The sequence below is a fragment of the Amphiura filiformis genome, chromosome 5 (assembly GCF_039555335.1).
Source record: "Amphiura filiformis chromosome 5, Afil_fr2py, whole genome shotgun sequence".
In the NCBI taxonomy this organism is placed as follows: domain Eukaryota; kingdom Metazoa; phylum Echinodermata; class Ophiuroidea; order Amphilepidida; family Amphiuridae; genus Amphiura; species Amphiura filiformis.
In genome coordinates this window covers 14990367-15012831 of record NC_092632.1, presented here as the reverse complement: position 1 = coordinate 15012831, position 22465 = coordinate 14990367, and the positions used below count along the sequence as shown (strand labels likewise).

Genomic DNA, 22465 nt, shown 5'->3' with positions numbered 1-22465 from the left:
GGGCAATCAATTTACAGCAATTTCTAATGCCCTGTGGTGCATTTTTCCTTATGGAGCATTGCTGGAAAATAATCTCCATATGGTTGTTCCTAATCCCACCCTTGGCTCCACAGGGTATTAGCAATAAGGTCTAAAAAATTGATTGATTGGCGTAACATAAAAAAAATTGGGTAGGTAGGTCGGGATTTTTTTTTTTTTAAACTTTTTAAGTAGTAAATTTGATAAAGGCTTTGATAAAGGCTTTGGAGCTTTTTTCTTCTTTTTTTATAATTTATTTATTTTAATTTTTTTTTTTTGTTGAAATTGTGTTATTTTTTACCAAAAAAGAAAAGAAAAATAAAGTTGGGTCGGGCCTATTTTTAGGGTAGGTCGGGTTACGCCAATCAATCAATCTTTTTAGGCCTAAGACCTCATTTACACAGCATTTTCTCATGTTTATGTCCCAGATTGAGCGTGTATTTATAAATGCACCTCTCTCCCCTTCCACACACAAACAGACATCCAAACATAAATTGTTATGGGTCAACTGCAGGTAGACTTCATGTCAAATATTCATTATAGAAATTGATTGAGCAAGGAAAACATACAACTAGGAAGCATACTCTATGCTGGTTTTACAAACTCAAAAAGCTGAGTGAAAGTAATTTATTAAGATAAAGAATGATTTCTTTTTGAATGGCATTGTAATTTACCTTTCTTAGCACAGTGCCAGCTAATGGTACAATGAGTCTGAAATATTCACATGATGCAACCAATGCAAGATTATCATGATGCCTGCAAAAGGAAAAACATGCATATTATTAAGTTTTGTATATAGAAACAAGGTCAAATAAGAGGTGGAGTAGTCTACAATATTTGCTATACATGAAAACTAGAAATGTAGCCTCTGTGGCATGCATACAACTTTGCAGAGTACACTTTGTGATATTTATCATTTTCCTTTAATTTGTAGGTACCATGTTTTCATGATGGTGTTTTCTTCCCACATGGAGGCCTATAATCCAACCAATATGATTCCACGTTTATTGCTTTATCAGTTTGAATATCAGAAACAAAACTGTATCTCAGAATAACCCATTTACGATAAAGTGGCAACGGAATTAAGAATGGAAAACTAAAAACACAGAAAATGCAATTTTACCTAAAATATTAGCTATTTTGAATGTAAATTCAGCAAAAGGCCTAAACAAACCCTATCGTTTTACAGAATTCCATAATTACTTGCCTTTAGGGTCAATTAGAGGACATAATTTTGCTGTTATATTCCATGTACAGTACCACGGCAGTCGCCCATATTGGATGTTTACATAGTTTTTCTACAACATAAATTCAATGGTCAGAATTCCCTAGAAGCGAGGGCGCTCTAACAAATTTTCAAGTTTTAGGAAGCAGAAAAAACATGCGATTTGACATTTAGAAAATAGCACTATTGATTGGCTATGACATCATTTTCTGTGAATAGTACTTTTTTATGAGAACTTTTTTCCCTGCTGTGAAATAGCGGGGGGAAAGTATAAATATTTCATGTCAAGTGATGTAATATCCAATCAAATGACTGAAATATTTTGTGTTATATGATTAGTGATATGTACTTACCTGCATAGAACTATCAAAGTTGTTATCATCTGTTGTGCTAGCTGCAGAGTATCAAATGTAAGGTCCTCAGCAGGTTTGTCTGCACAGGCTGCTAACTGACGAGAAATGGCTTGTAGGATGGTGTCTGGCAACTTGGACATACGTGGACCTTCAGGTTGCATTCTATGATAGGTGATATAAAAGGATGAAATTAAGCTGCATTTTCTTTTGTTTGTAGCTTTTGGAATGAATGATCTCTTTTCAGTTGTCAATAACAAGTAGAACAAAATACATGCCCAGATGGGAGACGATGACGGATTCTATCTATTCAAAATAATCCCTGGCTTTTCCCAACCTCCCCAATCTAACTGGAAATACAATTATTTCTCAAAACTGGTATGTTGTCAACCTTTGCTCCTGATAAGGCAAAAAAAGACACCCACGCACATTGCTATGTGAACTCCAATTAGCCTGATGAAGGCCGTAAAATTCAGGGGTTTTTTTGCCACCACCCGGCTCACTGACTCGCCATACATTGACCTTTTAAAAGGAATTTTTGTTTCATCAAATACATCGTACAGCTCTTCGCAGTAATTGTAGTCTTTTTAATTGCTATCACAACTGGGTGACAAGTTTTTTTGATAGCGAAGCGAAGGCACGTTTTGATATTTTCAGTATCGTATCGCAATCCAATTTTGTCTCTTTTTGCAGTTGTACAATGTACATGTACATGTACCGTACAATATTCATTTCAATAACCGCCCAGGGCGCTTAACAAAGTCATTTTGGGTGGACAACTTATTTTTTTACATTGTTTTAGTCATCAATCACCGTCTGATAGTATTTAGTTTAAAAAAATGGTGCCCATATTGTGCCTGCTTATGGCAACCACCGGCAAATAAAATTTGATTTTGAAGGTAGAATCACCCCAAATTTGGCCTTTTAAAGGTATTTGCAGGTAAGTTAATGGAAGTATTTTGACAACATTGGATGGGCGGTTAGTAGTTTCACATTTTGCTTGTTGAAAAGTCGCTGGGTGGGCGCTTATAGGGGCTGGAATAAATACGGTAAATGTTTCTGTTTTTAAATAGCACAAAGTACATAAACATTGTGCCTTGACTGTAAAAATATATTTCACAACTTAACTCATTTTATTTAAAAAAAAGCATGGCACTTAGCTTTTAGCTTTTTTACCAAATGGGTCTGAGCAGAGTCTTAGACAAGATTTGAAGGTTTGGATGTGTAAATTCAGAAAACTGGGTGTGTAAATTAATGATTTGTGTACAAAGTATAGGCCATGTAGGCAAAAACTGGGTGTGTATCCGGGGGGCACTCAGCTATATTGGTGTACACATGCATGAACAACGGTTTTAAAAACAAACCCTAAACAGGTTCTACCCTGTTTTTCAAAATCACCCCCTTAACAGGTTTTTAGCGCGCTTTCCCCCCAAAAAAAGTACCCCCTAAACAGGTTCTGGTCAAAATTGGACCCCTTAGCAGGTTTTTTATTAATATCAATAATACACTTTAATGGAGAGGGTCAAAATGGCTAAAAAAGGAATTACAATGTACACATTCTTTTAAAATTCATCAGGTAAGAATTTATTTCAAACAGAAAGCAATATATCAAACTATGAACTTCCAAATTAAGCACCCTCGACATGCTTGTACACATGTACAATTTCGTTCCAGTGCTGCATACATGTATAACTTTTCGCAAAGAAATCTACCTTTTTGAGTTGGATAATGTTATCAGTCAATAACACAAATATCCACAGGAAATAACCAAACATGCTGCTCGTTCTTACTTCGTCGACCGAGTAAAAACGATCGAGAAAGATCGAGCATGTGGTGGAGGCAATGGGTGGAAAATTCATCTTGTTTCATGCAGAAATGAACGCTATATAGCTAGTATGGGGGACGGTCATCAATACACTGTATTGGGTATAGCATACATGGAGGGCCAGGATGGGGCGCTGTATTATCATAACGATTGGTAAGATGGGAAAATTTGCAAGGGGATCGACAAGTGTTCAAATCTGGTACTACTTATTTCCTAGAATTTCCGAAAATTTACCCCCTTAACACGTTTTGCTGGTTACACAAAAAACCCCCCTTTTTGTTGAAAAACTGTGTTTTAGACCCCTAAACACGGAACCACCCAGAAAGAAAGACCCCTTTTTACGTATATGAGTGCCCCGGTGTGTATTTACAAATTTGGGTGTGTAAAAACTCCCTACACAGCTGGCTTCCTAAGCCCTTGCGTCTGAGACAAACTTTTTTTGGCATAAATACAACCCCAGGAATAAAACATTTAACCCCTTTCCCAATATTATACAAATGCTACATACCCTTCTTCCAAATGAATGAAATCCATATCCACTGTGTTGCTGTACTGGCTTAGTAAGCGATCCAAATATTGCTGAAAGTATTCAACATCACCCTGCAGAATGCAACAACAGGTAAACTGTGCATTAAAAAATAGATGAGTTAGAGGAACAGAAGTTACCCCCAGCAGAGATTATGGGAAATCCCCATAACTTCTTCCTTGCTTAAGGATACGATACATGATTTACCGACAAGTGACTCATTTCGAATGCGATCATGAATTTTCGTTGGGATTCGAACCAGCGATTCGAACTTCCTTTGATTACGCGTCTAGCGCTTTACCGCTTCGGCCATGGTGGCAGTTGAGTGGAGGAGTGTAATGATAAATGATAAATCTCATAATGCCATCTTTAGCCTTTTGTTTACTAAAAAAGACGCGCTTTTGTAAAGATAGATTAGCCGCTTTTATGCATAAAGAGCACAAACGTTTGGGAAAGGTTTCAAACAAATATATAATAAAGGCACTGATGTGATGATGAAATTGCGTAAGTCGCGAAATATCTGCATCGCAATGTTTTTTTTTGGTTTTAGGAATTTGACCTTAAAATTTACGACTTCATGACATTATCATTCAAAATCAACAAAAGATATTTCAACAATATATGGCCTCATTCTTTCTCTAGAATGTTTTGTACATGTATGTGAAATAGCTTCAACAATGGTTCGCTGCATAATGGTAAAAACAGCCTTGACCTAAAAAAGGGCGAGAGGTACCATATTTTACCGATTCAGACTAAATTTAAAATTGATATAAAACGTTTGTTTTTTGATCGATTACAAAATTAATTTTATCATATAAAGAAATTGTGTCTGGCGTGAATTACACTACAGTTTTTTATTCTTAGGGCTCTTTAACTTCTTCAAATAATTTTTTAAATGATAGAGTGAATCCCCTGGCCCTCTATAATTACGCACAAAAGATCGAGTCCCCTTAAGGCCAGAATTAGGGGAGACACATTCGTCCACGCCCGAATTTGAGATTTCTTGATATTTATCAACACTAAGATGTATTCTTTCACTTGAAACTGATAAAATACAACTTACTAATTATTTACTCGTATTTTTGCTTGATTTATTTCACTCTTTTCACTCTAAAATGTCACATGGCTCAAGACAGCTTAGTAAATTGGCAGGAAATAATGAGTCAGAAATGCATGAATGCGAAATATTGTGATTACGCATGCGATCCGCATCACGTGACACGGTTCAACTCTGCTGCACGCATGTTGTATGTCCAACGCAATTAAGCCGCCCACCACCGCCTAGACTTCTCCGTAGTCCACTTGCCCATTTTGCATACTCTGGCTATTACATTTAAGCATAAAACTCTGATTTATATTGATTTGTGTGCAACTGATAGATTTTCACATCTGTATCTGATCTTTTCAGTCACCGCACTCCCTCTGTTTGTTAGCTTCCCAAGTGGACTACTGACTTTGCCTTGCGGTTAAGATTTTTAACACGGGACTCTATGGAGAGTCTAACTAAAATTGGCCATGATGTAATGCATCTTTAAATGGATCTGCCTTGTGATTGGTCGCCCATATCTCGCTATGGTTTAAATCTTCCGGGCCCGCGCCATTCCCATTAACTACACCGTACACAACTATCTGTGGTATTTGCGGCGCATTTGTGTTGACGCGAAAGTTAATCTCTCATCAAACATCTAGCACGTCTTGTACTATACCATGCTTAGTACTTGTGGTTAATGGACTGATAAACAAGTGTGCTTGACAGTGTGTTTTTAGAGAGCAAAGTCCCGGGGAAAAGTTCTGCTTAAAATTCAAAGTCCATAGTCGGATTTTCGGGTTCGCTATCAATAAACTGGTAGATTCCAAAATCAGAATTGTTCAGTATTAAAGTGAGCCATTATAATTATGCAAGATAATGTTGCATTCAATTACTTTTATTGTCACCAATCATCTGATATTTTAACTCTTTATGACCATTTTACTATTGAATACTTTAATTTTAATAAACATCAGTATAATTTTGAGTTCAACGAAATGGGTTCATCATGACTAATAATAACATATTTTTAATAAAATTTGACTATGGCATAGTCTAACCACCGCCCACTGCAGCTACAACCCTGCCAGCAAATGAGGTGCCATGATTCAATTAGCCAATCACAACTCCACTTGATATATATACACCATAAACTGCACCAAATTGGCAGACCGCTGAAGAACCGTGCTGAAAACTATAGCAACCTAGAACTGGTTCAGTTCCTCTGATCGCAATGCCCTGGAAGTGTACATTGCTGTAAAACAACGACTCAAGCCTGCCAGGCTAGTTGGACTGAGTATATTATGGAGCATCAGAGAGTTTGTGCTATTATAGTAACTCTCAATCCTTCACTATCTTCATTTTCATGCTTTTTCTTCGACTCATGCACACCATGTAGTGCATCTATTTCCACCATTCTGTCTGTCCAACATTCGGGCTTCACAGCTCACGGTTTGTTATGAACGACAGAAACCAGCTGTGAAGGAGGCTAAATATCATGCTTCAGCGAATCAGACTAGATTTTGAATACAATGGTCTCTAGCCTAGAATGTGAAGCTATCGGTGAGCAAATTCTTGGCTAGACTTCTTGAGCAACCGATCGTGAGTTGTATCATCAACCCAGGTGGAGAGCGGCATGATGGGTGCCGGGCGGAGAGAGACGGCAAAACTGCTCAGCAGTATGGCATTTTCCATACACTCGGTTAATTTTGCCACGGTTTTAGCTTGTATTAGGTTGTGCGTCATGAATTGGGGTATAGGAAAAGGTGGCGGTGACCGCGGTGTTACATTTTACATTTTTTTTCAGGACGTTCTATACCAGATCTCAAGAATGAAGAGGGTACCGGTACTGAACTAGTTTCGATCTCATTTTGTTGCTAATTTATCTAGCTAACATTTTGGAAAGTAACAACTTCACACTACAAAATGTACATTTCCTTCTTGAGCTATTGCAATTCAAACGAAGTAATGTCAGGGGTGGTGGTGAATATGGTTGAGGTGAATACGGTTGAGGCATGTGTTAAAGTATAGGGAATATTGATTTTTAGTGCCTCTCGAATGTATTTTTTACTGTAACTTCGTAACCCAACAAGGTATTGGGATGGATTATGTACCATCGTTTTGGTATTTATGTCTAGTACATGTAGGCAATGTGAACAATTTTACTCCAAGCTAGTTTAAGGGGGTACTACACCCCTGGCCAATTTTGTGCCTATTTTTGCATTTTTATGGTGACAGGTAAGATATACATATTATAGGGGCAAACACTACAACAACTGCACTGAAAATTCAGCAACTCAAGGCAAGTAGTTATTGATTTATTGATCAAATATTGGTTTTCCCTCATTTTTGACTGTAACTCCACAACTGTTGTCTGTGCTGAAATAATATTTCCAGTGCAGTAGTTGTAGTCCTTGCCCCTAGTATAATATACATTTCTTACTTGAAAAATGCAAAAATAGGCACAAAATTGGGCAGGGGTGTAGTACCCCCTTAATTTGTTGTAAATGTGCTGCAATCTGTGGCATGGGTTCTAGGCTTTAAATACGTTACTGTACTAAGCATGCATTTATGCTCCGAAATGTTCTGAATGTCATATTTATTGAATAAGTTACCCTACTTCTGTAAAAGTTATCATTTCTTAGAAGGAAATTTGATGAGGAATTCAAATATGCCATAAAAATTATAAAAATTATGTACGACTTTTGAACACCCTGTATCTCAGTTAGGCAACATAACTCATCATAACAATGTTATTAGCACATCTAAAAAGGTTTTAGCAGAACAGGTGTTTATGTAAGTAAATAAGAGAGGAACAAAATTGTATACTTTTTGAACCAAAATTTAACTTTTCCACCCTTTATGGCACCCTGTATATTGACCAATTGTCTGTATGTGTATATTCCTAGTATTCTAAGCTTTACATTGATGTAATTGTATAGGGTTTTAATGAACAGTAACCAGGGTTCGAATTTGGCTGTATCGCATAGCAGTTTGCTCCACATTTTGAAGTAACTTCTACCCAATTTTGCATTTGTATAGCACTTTTTATAGTGCTTTAGTATATGGAAGTATACCGATTATGATGAATCGGCCAAAAACTGCTACGCAAAATTTTTAAATGAATTCGAACCCTGACAGTAACTACACTTAAGGGGGTACTACACCCCTGCCCAATTGTGTGCCTATTTTTGCATTTTTCTCAAAAATTATAGTGCATTGGTGACAAGTAAGATATTTATAATATTGGGGCAAGGACTACAAATACTGCACTGAAAATGTTATTTCAGCACAGACAACAGTTGTGGAGTTACAGTCAAAAATGAGGGAAAACCAATATTTGATCAATAAATCAATAACTACTTGCCTTGAGTTGCTGAATTTTCAGTGCAGTATTTGTAGTCCTTGCCCCTATAATCTTACTTGCCACCAATGCACTATAATTTTTGAGAAAAATGCAAAAATAGGCACAAAATTGGCCAGGGGTGTAGTACCCCTTAAGAACTACAATTTTTCCCTATTCACTACACACAAATGCCAAGATTTTAATTTTTAGTCACAATATGCATCTTAGCTTTAACTTGTTGTATCTTGAGAATTATACACCCTGAGATAGGGAAAGTATACATTTTTGGAAAGCATCTTATCACAGGAATCCAAATATGCAGTTAAAATAAATGTAGGATACACTTTTAAGAAATTATTTTCAAAAATATAACAAACATTTGGTGCATGAACTTAATTACTTTTTTTTTTTTTTTATCACCAATCATAACATAGCAAAACTATACATTTTATTGAAGCTCATGGTGTGGCCTGTAACAAAATAAGATTTCTTTTGAGACATTTAATATCAGTAGCAAATGCAATATATTAAAATTAAGGTTTTTTCATAATATCACCCTTTGTATTTTCTTACGCACCCTGCTGTATACCAACCTTGATTTTACATAGGGGTTGTTTTACAATCAGGGTACACTGTTTGTCTCACTAGGGGTGAAAAATGAAGTGTCTAGTTTTTCATAAATTTCTTTGTTTTTGTATTGTGGATGGGTCAAATAGGAAATCTGTAAAAAATTTAGGCGTCAAGTGTTCAGATTTTTAAGTTATGCCAGAAACATGTTTTTATGTACATGTTTCTGTATACCCAATTTTTCGGAGAGGACACATTTTGACGGAACCATGACTTCCAACTTTCAAACATGCGATACATGGAAACTAAGTGCGAGTGGGCTAAGTGTTTATTATATGTTTGTAGGATATGTATTAGTGTTTTTCAAGAAAATATAATTTTAATCTTTGGTCAATTTTAACTATGGTCGCATGTCATAAGTTGGGTACAATTTCCATTACATGGTCAAAAATGACAAAAATGTATTTTTGGATATGTTGTATATGGTCAATTCCAAGCAACCTCGCCCAAATTGTCAAAATTTAAAAATCAAGTCAATTATGTGATTTTGGTCTCATATTGTAGCTAAAAAGTTATATTTTCTGAAAACATACTTTTTAGGAGGAAATGGTGTCCATTGTTAGAAAAACATCCTAATTCGCATAAATTTGCATATTCTTGACTGGTAAAAGCAGCAAAACTAAAAACACAGCAACTGCTCTGTACTGTAAAATTTTGGAAACAAATTATGCATGTGAATATAAAGTTTATAACTAGCTCAAAATATAAACACCAGAAAATTTCAAATTTTATAACGTGTAGCCGTCAGCATTGTTTGAGTACCAATTTTACGATTAAAAGCATCATTCCATAGCAACGCAAAAGTATCATTTATTACCACTGCAATTTTAAAATAAGGTTGATTTTCATTGAAACTAGAATGCAAAGCAAATTTATTCATCCCTATCCAATGAAACAAAAATAATTTTCAAAAAGTCTAATTTGCGGCTGTAACGACCAATTAAAGTTGCATAATTCCGCAATGTTGCGGACTGATGCATAATTCATAATGTGCCCGTTTGAAAAAAATATTCACAATTTTGGGTTAAAACTTTCTGAAATGCATTGCACAGAACTATCTTTACAGTAATTGATGTTTCAGCATTGCCTGAACCATTGTCAGTGACATTTCTCCATAAAACCCCCTGCATCATTCCATAACGCCATAAGGATTCATGGATTGCAAGGATTTTTTCTTTAAATTTACGATAAAATAAAAACAGTGATGATTATTTCTTGATAGATGGTGATAGTTGTTATGTTACATTCTATGGCTAACATCCAGTGCTAAATTTCACTTCCAAGAATTTTAGACTAGCAGAATGTTGACATAATTTTAGTTTCAAAATGTGACCATGCAACACAAGTTATCGGATTTAAAAAAATCGGTGATAAATATTTTTGGATAAATATTGATATTTGTCAGCTAACATAAGTAGCTAAGTATATAAAACACAATTTACTCAAATTTATTGATATATTTATTTTTATTTTCAAACATGGACTGCTTTTCATTTTCTATGGGATTTTACACACAGCATCATTCCGCAACGCTCCTTGCATCATTCCGCAACGTGACCTAGTGTCGGCAAATTTGGCATAAAGAGACGATGCCCTTTTTTTTTAAATCGATACTGACAATTGTCAGTTTACATCCTAAGCTTTACATTAAGTGGCAAATTTAATATCTCAGATTACTAAACTCACAGAGTTTGTTAAAAATGTTTTAGTGCAAAAAAGACTGCTCCCGTGCGCATCATCCGCAACGCGAACTTTGCATACATGTATGCAAATTAGGAAATTAGGGTGGTTTGGAAAAGTTTCTCCTACCTTAATCATTCACTTATCAAAAATACTTTAACATTATGCTATTCACCTTATGCTGTTAATACATATTTGGCTGCTGCATCAAAAAGAAATTCGTACGAAGGCAGTTTGCATCATTCCGCAACGCTTGGAATTGCCCATATATTGACAACATCTAATAATTAACACCATTTTTAACCTTATCACATGCTTAATTTGTGAGATAATGCTTAATTACTAATTAATTAATACACAGGTGTCTATGTAAATCTCAATTTTCAAATGCGTTTTTCTTTTTTCAGACCTCAATTACAAAAATGACTGTAAAATTTTTATTTTATGCAAGAATGTCATCAGATTTGGAGGATATGGTCTCAATACATTAATGCTTCAAATGAACTATTTAAAATAATTGTACGTATGTTAATTACATTGTGAAGGTCAATGACCTTTTACAAGTAATTAGCGAGACAGTTATTCTATTATTAAGGAAATGAATATCAAGAAGAGAAATGTACATTAGCATGTTGCTAAAAATACTGAAATTCAACTAGGATTTCATTAAAAATTTAAAAAAATGGAACATTATAACCAGTTAAGGTGGTACTACACCCCTTGATGAATTTGTGACTATTTTTGCATTTCTCTCATTCTCTCAAAAAATAATAACACATTGGTAACAAAAGTTATGTAAATTATAGGAGTATTAGGAATCAAGTTACTACACTGGAATTTCAGTGACTCTAGACAAGCGGTATACTTTATTTATGATAAAAGAGGTACCGCTAGAATGTACCTCATTTTTTAACTTATATAATGAACCCCTTTATCTTGAATCACTGAAATTTCGGTGAAGTATATTGGATTCCTTGCCCCAATAATATACATAACTTTTGTTACCAGTGTGTACACAAAATGTAGTACCGTAAAGTGGGGTGACTTTGGACAGTGGGGTGACTTTGGACACGCATATTGGACAGGGTTGCTTGATATAAATCACAATTGTTTTCCAAAAAATCATTTATTTAAATTTAAATCAATGATTTTTTAGAAAAAAATTATTGATTTAAATTGAGTAACCCTGTCCAATATGCGTGTCCAAAGTCACCCCACTGTCCAAAGTCACCCCACTTTACGGTAATTTTGTAGTTACTTTTTGAGAAAAATGCAAAATTAGTCACAAAATTTATCAGGGGGTGTAGTGCCACCTTAAGTAGTCAGTAATTGTTTTAGTTGTACAAATTCAACATTCAAAGCTGTCAATACATCATACCCTCACTAGATTTGAAAAAATAACCAGTAGTTATGACATGCTGACATGTGAATTTTCACATAGGCCCTATTGCACATCCCGCATCCGCCTGCTCCACATCCGCCTGCTCCTCCACCCCTGGCATTTTTCATTTCAACTGATGTGATTTTTTTACTGAATAATGTATAACTATACGCTTCAGTAGATTGAAAGAGTATAAAATTAGGCTTAAAATGAGGTATCAACCACTGCTGTAGGATATGGGGTTACGGAAAGCCAATCAAATTTGTATCACAATTTTCAGACAAGTGTAATCCCTCCACCCTTTTTGCATACCCAACTTATGACATGCGACCCTATGGATTACGAGCCTGAATTCGGAGAGGACATTTTTTGACGGAATTTTCAACATAAATTTGAAGAAATGGCACAATTAATAAAACAGTCGCAATCTTACATGGTTCTCAATTTTGAATAATCATGTTTCAAACATTACTTCTCATTCTCAATTGTCAAAATATGTTTTCATGTTATTACTGGCAGTGATATTTCATTTGCAAAGTTCACTAAGGTCAAATGAGACAGCTATTTTGTCCCAAAATGATACAGAAATGTACATTTTCATCATTTGCTAAGCATTTCAAACAGTTTCTTCGTGGCGGTAGGTGGAACTAATAGCGGCCAATAATTAGGCATGGCAACTTTTAATTTTCAGTAAATCTTATGTTTGAAAGAGGGCACAATATGGTGCTCAGCCGAAATGTACCCTGATTGTAAAACAACCCATAGTTGGATTCCTTGGAACATAAGCTTTCCAAAAATGTATAGTTTTGTTGGTGTGGGATGTATAGTTTTAGAGATGCATCAATTTTTAAGTGAAAAGGAGGACAACTGATCAAAATTGGTGCTTGTAACACAAATCTGCCCCACCTAAGATATTAAAGGAAAGGTAGGTATGAAAGGTGAATTCAAATTTGCCATCAAACTGCATCATTTTATTTATCAAATTAAAGCCCTCATGATCTCATGGGTTTTGGAGGTTGCCAATCAATTGATACTAAAGACGTTGGAATGGCCATCTTGCTACAGAAATGGCATCAATCATTCGCCCGCCTACACAATAATGTTAAACTGATGAGTATTATATTAAATACAGTATTGTAAATAAACCCACTCAGGCACTGCACTACGTTCGACGGCTCAGTTCTGTGCATTGAATTACACGGGTCCACGGAAGATAGCAGTTTTAGTTTTGCAAATTAAGAAGCTTACCGGTACTTTGCTTGTGTACAGCACCCAAAGTTGGAATAGTTGCTCATCGGAAGCCATTTTGATCAATCAGAACAGCCACACTTTACAATTTAAATGTCATCTTCAACGAAGGCATGAAAATCAGTGATAAATTCTTCATGTTCTAAACAGGAAATCTCGGCTGAATGATCGCCGCCATCTTGCTATTAAGCGTTTCTAGAGTATTGTCAGCACCTTTAAAAATTCCCTAAACTTGTGGAATGTTTTTCAATCGAAATGAATTTTAAAACAGATGGATTGATTTTTACACTTCTTAAAAGGGATTGAATGTAGAAATACGTGTATGAAAGATACAATAGTAACACTCATAAAATATCGCCTACCAATTTAATATTTAATATTTTTAATACTGAACTCATTTCTTATTTCTAAACGGGACCACCTGTCAATTTTCGTTATCGCAAAATGATCACGCCCCATGACCTCATTGAAACCAATACCATTACCAATATTAATTGGGCAAATTTAATTAGGCCATGCAAAATGATTATAAAGTAAGTTCATCTATGTATAAATAAATTCAGTCACACTTCGAGTGTCAGCCACTTTGAAGTTTATTATACTTTTCCTTTTTATTTTATTTTAATTTTATGTTCCTTGAAGTTGTTGTTTTGTGTTTTATTTTCATATTTCCCGTATTTCAATTCACTCATGATCTCATTTTGTATACCCCCACACACACTTTTAAGGCAAAACCCCCAAATTACAATTTTTTTTCAATTTTTTGCAGCAATTTTGTGCAAAATTGGTTGATTTTGCCCCTCCATAGTTTTCTATCCCAGCCCTCCCCCACTTTTAAGGCAACTTAGGCCTACTTCAAAATTACACAAATCAAATCAAATTTTTGCGGCAATGTAGAAAATTTGTTGATTTTTTTGCCCCTTCCCGAAATTCACTTTGCCTCCCCCCCCCACCACCACCACCACCAAAACAAAAAGTCCTGGTGCCGCCGCTGCTTAACTTTTAACTTTCAACTCTAGCCTATAAGATGTTTACAAAAGTTCACAAATCTGATGCATAGGCCTACACTACAAAAACAATGTCTAGAGAGACAGTAGACACCATCTAGTCCTCGATTGGTAAACATGTTTAAATGCTCACATGCTTAGGAATTTGATGCTTTGTATTTAGATATTAAACACTTGATGTTTTGAAGTTTGACATTGGTGTTTAGATTTGCTTGACACGTGTTTACAAATAGAGGACAAAAAAGTAGCCCGCCAATAAATGGTATCTGCAATAGATATGTAGAAAAAGCACTCCATGAAACGTAGACATAACTTTCCTAACACTCGTCATGAAACGTCAAAAAATACCAAATGACTTTCCTAACACTCGATCTGCTAATGTGTGAATTTGTTTCTAAATGCTATCTTCAGTAGATAGCAAAAGACATGAAAAATCAAACACTATGCCTATACCCAAAGACTATCCTAACGTTTAGAATGCGGAACTAATAAAAAATACTTGGCAAAAATGGAAAGAGGTGTTAACTGTTAGGTCCGAAAAACTGGCTTATAATGGCTTATAATAGAGAGACATGAAGGCTCGAGACTATAATAGTTTTGGACCGTAACTTATTTAGCAGAAATAGAAAAAAAATCCGCATACTTGATCGTGATGGAACTAAACATAGAGCAAAAAATGTAAAACGTGATTTATATAGAAAAAGATTCTGGACGCAGCAGGGCTATATTGACCGTTAATGCTAAATGTACTGAATGATCTAATGTATTATAGGCCTATATAATTATCTCGCAAATAAATGGTACCATTAGGGAACGTTCATAAATACTTTGGTAGGGGGGGCTGGAAAATTTTGATTTTGGTATGTCAAAACTTTTTTGACCCCCCCCCCCCCCTCTGTCTGTATGTTAAACTTTTAGAACCCCCCCCCTCTTTATGGACTGAAAACTTTTTGACCCCCCCTTTGTAAACACCCAAACTTTTTACCCCCCCACACACACACACATAATGAAGGTATACTAGTACTTAAAATACTCCACTCTTGTTTCCACTATAGGTAATGCTTTATTTTACTAGTACAGTGGATTAAACTTACAAAGTTTCAACCGTGTTACAAATTCAAGCAAACAGATCCGCAATAAATTAATCATTTATCAGTGTCAAATTGTCAGGACATCATAAAATATAAATAAATTGCTTTCAAATAAGGTCTCAAAAGTTATTGCATGGATGTATCAGGGGTGTATCCAGCTTTCTTGGTGTGGGGGGGATGACATTTTGCGGCACAGACGAAAAACAATTGCAGTTGCTTTACATACATATATACCGGAGCTTTAAAAAAATGCTTTACTGCGTGCGTAACGCGCACAAATTTTGTATTTTACTCTATTTACGCCTATGATCGGGATGAAAAGAGCTTTATTGTGACAATGTGCGCGCGTAGCGCGCACAAATTTGTATTTAACTTTTTAGACCCCCCTTTATGGGTGTCAAAACTTTCTTGACCCCCCCTTTTGCCATGTCAAAAACTTTTTTGACCCCCCCTTTTTGGAAGGTCAAAACTTTTTTGCCCCCCCTCCAAATTTTCCCGCCCCCCCCCCCACCGAGGTATTTATGAACGTTCCCTTAGTATAGCAAAACACAGAGAAAATCAAATTATACCCCCAAAATCTTGGTCTGAACCCTCGGGAATTATGGACAATTTCGGGCCTCATAACTGCTAAATTGTTGGTCTAAAGTATATAAAAGTATACATATTTAGAATGGCAAAGACTTGATAAGTTCATCTGTGAGGTCAAATTTGGGCCAAAATGCTCATATTTGGCCCAAAATCCCAAAAAACGGTTTTTTTGGCCCACTTTTTTTTTTCGTGCAACGTAAAAAAAAAAATTCTTGGGCCACATTTTTTTTTATTAATTTTTAAAAACTAGACAAAAATATCTAGGGACCGTTTTTTTATTTTTTTGAATTTTGACCAACTTCACCAAAAATATCTGAAATTTGCACCAAAAATGGTCAAAAAATGCTGAATTTTCAAAAATATAATAAAAAAAGCCCGATTTTCGCCCAAATTTCAAATATTTTTGGTGAAGTTGGTCAAAATTCAAAAAATAAAAAAACGGTCCCTAGATATTTTTGTCTAGTTTTTAAAAATTAATAAAAAACAAAATTGGCCCACTTTCTTTTACGTTGCACGAAAAAAAAGTGGGCCAAAAATGAGCATTTTGGCCCAAATTTGACATCACAAATGAACTTATCAAGTCTTTGCCATTCTAAATACATGTATGTATACTTTTATATACTTTACAACAACACTTTAGCAGTTATGAGGCCCGAAGGTTTCCATAATTCCAGGGTTCAGACCAACCTTAACGCGTAAATATAGTATACAGTCTAAATGCTAAAATAGAGAGTATAGGTCTAGAACGTGATGAGGATAAAATTCAGAGATACAATTTTCGAACACGTATAGTAGAAAATGGAAAAGATACTTATGTTGTATGTACTGATGATTAATCGGGACGCGACGCTAAATGCTATTAATATGCTATAATTATTTCGGTATAGATAGCGAAAACCCCATGAAACATCATACACCCAAAGACTTTCCCAAGCCCGTAACCAGGATTTATATTTTTTGGGGGGGGGGCTGATTTTGAAAAAGTGGACCTTTTTTTTTCAAAATTTGGACCTTTATAGACTAGGGGCGGATTTTGAAAGAGTGGACTTTTTTCCACAAAATTTGGACCTTTTTGACCAAAAAGGCATAAAAAAATCTATTTTTTTTTCGTTCGCTACGCTCGCAAATGGGACTTTTGGGCAAAAAAAGAGGACTTTTGGGGCATTTGGGGATTGGCGGCGTCCCCCCCCCCCCTGATTACGGGCCTGGACTTTTCTGTACTACGCGCGTTCAGAAAAAGAAATGGTTTAAAGCTGGATAATAATAAAAAAAGTCGGGACATGAGGCTATAATGTATAGAGATAAAATTGTTGAACCCGGCTTATCATGAAGACATGGCGTAGCTAGCACTTTTTCAGATGGTGGGGAAAAGGGGGAAAGCCAACTTTTAAGGGGGGGGGGCAAAAAGTACAAAAGGGCTAAAAATCTTACATATCCGGCAGCATCCCACAGGTGGTGGGGGGGGGGGGGGCAAGACTTATCTCTGCCTCCGACTTTGCCCCCCCCCCTCCCACCCATGGACGCCACTGTAGGAAGAGGAAAAGATTCACAGCTAGCGTGACGGTACTAAAATATTAAAATATTGAGCAAACAATGTAATGTATAGGGCTTAACTTAGTAGAAAGCTGCGGTGCTATAATAATTGACCGATACTATGATGCTAAATTTATAAATTGAGATCCGCCGCGGCGCTATGTGATGACACTAAAGTGAATAAGGACAAACTTGAATGCCTGACTATGAAATAGAAAGATATGATTAATCGGGACGCGATGTTATCTTCACATACACACACACATAAAACGCCACACGCCAAAATATAGGCCTACCCAAAGGCTTTCCACATGCGTTCTGCGTGAAGTTCAGAAAATAGTCATTATAGATATAATGTCTAAATGTGGTGTTATTAAAACCAGAGAAGATGAGAAGAAATTTAAAACAGCTTAAAACTAACGCTCAAAAATGAGAGGCGTTTAATAGGGCTCCTGACGATGACTTTAAACGCAATAGCGCCCTCATCTGTGGGTCTACATGCACACAGAACCTGAGAGTAATTTGTCATCAGTCACAGAACCAAAATAATTCTAAACAATAGACCTACTGCTGTCTACTGAAGATAGTATATTAGAAATAATGCGGTCTATACAAGCTGTATCAAAATAATTGGTATATCGTCAGTTTGAATGGTTTAAATATTGAAAAGCCTGCTTCTTCTAACATAATAAAAGGTCTCCTTCTACAAAGAACCCAATTGAAACCCAATGGGGTTCTTTGTAGAACCAAAAAAGTTCAGTAGCCAAGAAAAATGTTCTTTGTAGAACCTTAAGCTTGAAGAACTTCTAGAACCTTAAGCTTGAAGAACCTTTAAGGAATCTTAAAGAAAGAACCCTCAAAGGTTCTAAGTAGAACAGAAAAAAATGTTCTTTATCCAAGGAAATGATTTGTTAGTACCAAAAAGGCTTAACACTACGTTTTACTTTTCTTAACTTTGTGATGAGTCCCTGAATGAATGAATTAGAATGTCCACAGGCCTATTTAAATCTTTAAGGTTCTTTATAGAACTTTTTAAGGTCCTTTTTAGAACCTTATTACTGCTTAGGGTTCTGCATACAGGACAAAAAAAGGTTCTAAAGCTGAACCTTTTTTTCTGAGAGTGTACATTAAATGAACCCAAGAATTGAAAGTTCCAGTAAAATCCTATGGAAGTAAATGCGATCGACTCTCAGTGGATTATTCTTTTGTGAATTTGGAGGAGAATAAAACATATGATAATCAATAAAAAAAAAATGTCATTCGTCACATCGCTGTTTACTTGAATACGTGGAATGTCATTCTGATAACAAATAATTTAGATTTTTTTGAAATTCTCGATATAATACAAATTTTATGGCAAATTATTAAAATTTAATATTTTTGATATTTTTTGTTGTTGCTGGTTTTTTTTATTTTTTTTTTTATTCAAGCTTCGAATGAATGTCTCAAATTTGGCACACGATAAACCGTTTTGGAATAAAAGTCATTAAGGGGTGTTTACTTTTTTGATGTGTTTATATAGCACGATGGCCTATTTAATTACACATTTTACTAAAGAAAACACCAATATATAGCTTCACAGTGTTTAGAAAGTGGTGGCAAGAATGTGTTTAGAAACGTTATGTTTAGAACGGATGTCAAATGTTTAGAAATTAAACCCCATCACTGACCAATGTTGAGAAATTTGACACATGATGTTTAGCTTTTAAACATGTTTACAAAGTGGGGGCAAAATTGTGTTTAGAAAAGGGTTTAATCGCTAAACCGTTTTTGCAGTGTTATTATAATACTGTCTACTGAAGATAGCAGAATGTAAAGACTGTGCTGCCTACTGGAACGAAGCAAGCAACAAGAAGTATTAATCAAACTGTGATGATGATGCATTTCTTGTTGAATGTAATTGTGTTTCAAAGTGTTTACTTATTTGTTCTACTTCCTTATGTTTTTGCATTATTAATTTTACAGGCTTGACCTAAAGGTGCGTCAAGTGGACTGAAGAATGTTATTTTTAGACCGTTCATAAAAATCACAATATCTTTGAGATCTTGTATGAACATGTAATATGTAACTTTTGGTGGACTTTGCCATGGAGGGATTAAGGGGTGGGCGGACAAATACTTCACCCACCCAGGATCTGCCATTCTGTCAATGGCGGTATTATAATGGCACTTGCTTCAGTTTCTTGATAGAGCTACCTGACAAAGACTGTAAATGCCATAGCGCCCTCATATATGTCTTCATCAAAATAAAAGACGCAAAACTGGTTTATTTTGTTTAAGTGTTGAGTATCTGTCCTTATTGCACAATTATTATAAGTTCACTTTAGGTCACTGTCACGACGGAAGATAGGAGATATACAGATAATAATGCTGTCTATTGCTAGATATCAGATTTTAAATAGTGCTGGCACCTGTAGACCTGCTGTCTGATGATGATGATGTACGGTATCAATTATTATGATGTCTACTGAAGAAAGCAAATTATATGAAAAAGTGTTGCTATTGAAGTATAGACCTACATCATGTCTACTGAAGATATATTATAGCACTATAAAACATGTGTTAACTACTGAAGATGTAGCAAACATGAAATAGTAACTTGGCTATTGAAGATAGCAAACATGAAATAGTGCATGCTAACTAGGCCACTGAAGATAGCAAACATGAAATAGTGCATGCTAATTAGGCTACTGAAGACAGCAAACATGAAATAGTGCATGTTACCTAGGCTACTGACATGAAATAGTGCATGCTAACTAGGCTCATTTAGCAAACATGAAATAGTGCATGCCTGCTGAAGCTATAGCAGATTTCAAGTAGGCGTAGGCCTATAATGCTGTCTTCTGAAGATAGCTGATATAAAATACATAAAATACTATGCTGTCTACTGAAGAGAGCAGATCTCAAGTTAAATATAAACATCTAAGATATCAAAATACTAGCTGTCAACGTAAGATAGCAGATAAAAAATATTGCACTATAGGCCTATGCTAACTACAATACTACAAATGTGAAATAGTTTTAGGCTCTAACTGAGATAGAACATTTCAAACTTGATATCTGTCTTCTGAAGATAGCAGATATAAATAATAATGCTGAAACTGAAGATAGCAGATTTCAAACGTATGCATGCAGTCTAAAGGTAGCCGATAAGACACCACGCTGTCTACTGGAGATAGCAGATCAAAATGCAGTCCAAGATTGAAGATAGTCGATAAAACAGTATGCTGTCTACTAAAGATAGCCGATCTTAAACAGTCTTGAATTTATGTTTGTGTGTGTGATGACGAATGAATGTGTTTTCTCAGAGGAATTCGTAATTAAACTAGTTTATTTTTGTACTCGTGCAAAACTTCTTATATTAAACGATGAATATACAGTAGGCCCAATGCTCTTATTAAAATAGATTAAACCAAATTAATATTAAACACTGTGGCATGACATTATGAAATAACTCACGTAGTCTCCGATCTGACCAATTTTTTAAAAGTACATTTTAAGTGAATTCCTCCATACAGACCTATGATTCTCATGAGATCATAGGCCTAATACGCGTCAGCCTCCTATGCTTTCATGGATTTAAAAACAAAATGGTGTCCATCATCAGTATAAAGAGTCTTCAAACAGATGATTCCACTGTGTTTCATTCTTTGAAACGCGCGACCTGTGTAGTTTACAATGTTCTATAGGCCTAGTAGGCCTATACTAAAATAAGAACTGTGACTTGCCAAGATGATGCCGGAGCGTTAATTAATATAGCATTATGAAAATTCAGGATAACTTGATAATAATTTTATCAAGTATCACTTTCAAACTTGAGTGATTGACCTTCACGACGCATCCACTCTGTTGCTGTCTACTGAAGATAACGTGACAATATTAATTGTAAAATTGCTCAAAGTCATAGTCCGTGATTTTGCTACCGGTAATAGACCTACTCAAAAAAAATGTTGTCAAGAAACTTGAATCGAATAGTTCATGGAAAAGTAACTTAGAACTTGCCGTAATCATCATCGCGTATTCATGCACCCCGCACATTTTAATACTATCTACTGAAGATAGCATTCAAAGTGATGCAACGCAATGATGGTATGGATCGGAGTGAATGACCACCAAAAGCTAAATAAAAATTTGAAGTGTCGAAATTATGCTGTAACAACAAGAGCTTGTTCCATATCAACTAGAACTATACAAAGAAGTTAATAAAGAAAAACTTTATAATAATATTTCAAATAAAGTATATTTTAGTTCGACATTAATTTTTGTAATTTAGGCCTGCGATGGGCATGGAAAGTTATTTGTGCCAAGTCAGGACATAAATATGTTGTTTCATTGACAATCGCTACTGAGTTTAACCTGATTTCTCCACTTTCTTGTTATTGTAAAGCAGCAGTGGTCAGTACTGGTCACTGCCTAAAAAAGCTTTTTGGGCACTAGAAAAAGCAATTCATTCTCACTGACCGTAGCGCACTTAGTATAGAAGCTGACCGGAATATAGACTGCCCGCCGCATTTGCATAATTTATTTCTGGCTTACCCTTGTTTTTTGTTAATTAGTTTCATAGAGGGAAAATAAAGAATGGACTGAAAACCAAAATTTCTGGTTTATTCCATCCTTTTATAGTTTAATGAAAAATTTAAAAGCCTGTTACGTTTATTGCATTCAATACTGTTCTTCAATATATTTCCAACAGTGGTAGTGCCTCTTTGGTGATGTTGATGTTTTTTCTCTTGTCGTGTCTGAGCAAGCTTTAGCTGAGAGTTATGTGTTGAACAAAGACACGATAGATACTGACTACCATCTGAACGAGCTTCAACGACCGTAGCTCAGCACCATCGTGTCATTTCAATTAAAAACAAAAATATCCAGAGCTATGCGTTTCCTCCAGTATACCACATCTCATTTTTGTCGTGCAAAAATGGACATGATATCCGTAAAAATTGTCCAAGTTACTCGTCTTTGTTAATTTTCTGGACGAATATGCAAATTAATTT

At 35.4% G+C, this 22465-nt stretch overlaps 1 protein-coding gene across 1 annotated transcript in view; it reads right to left on the bottom strand.

The window, feature by feature from the left end:
- LOC140152705 (neurobeachin-like protein 1) overlaps nt 1-13431 on the bottom strand; it is a 65232-nt gene extending 51801 nt beyond the window's left edge. Inside the window, exons 1-4 of the mRNA XM_072175167.1 lie at nt 13254-13431; nt 3927-4018; nt 1597-1758; nt 693-774 (exon numbers count right to left, since the gene is read on the bottom strand). Of these exons, the coding sequence (XP_072031268.1) occupies nt 693-774; nt 1597-1758; nt 3927-4018; nt 13254-13310 (393 nt within the window). The 5' untranslated portion in view covers nt 13311-13431. The remainder of the gene's footprint in view (nt 1-692; nt 775-1596; nt 1759-3926; nt 4019-13253) is intronic.
- Between the last annotated feature and the right edge of the window lie 9034 nt (nt 13432-22465).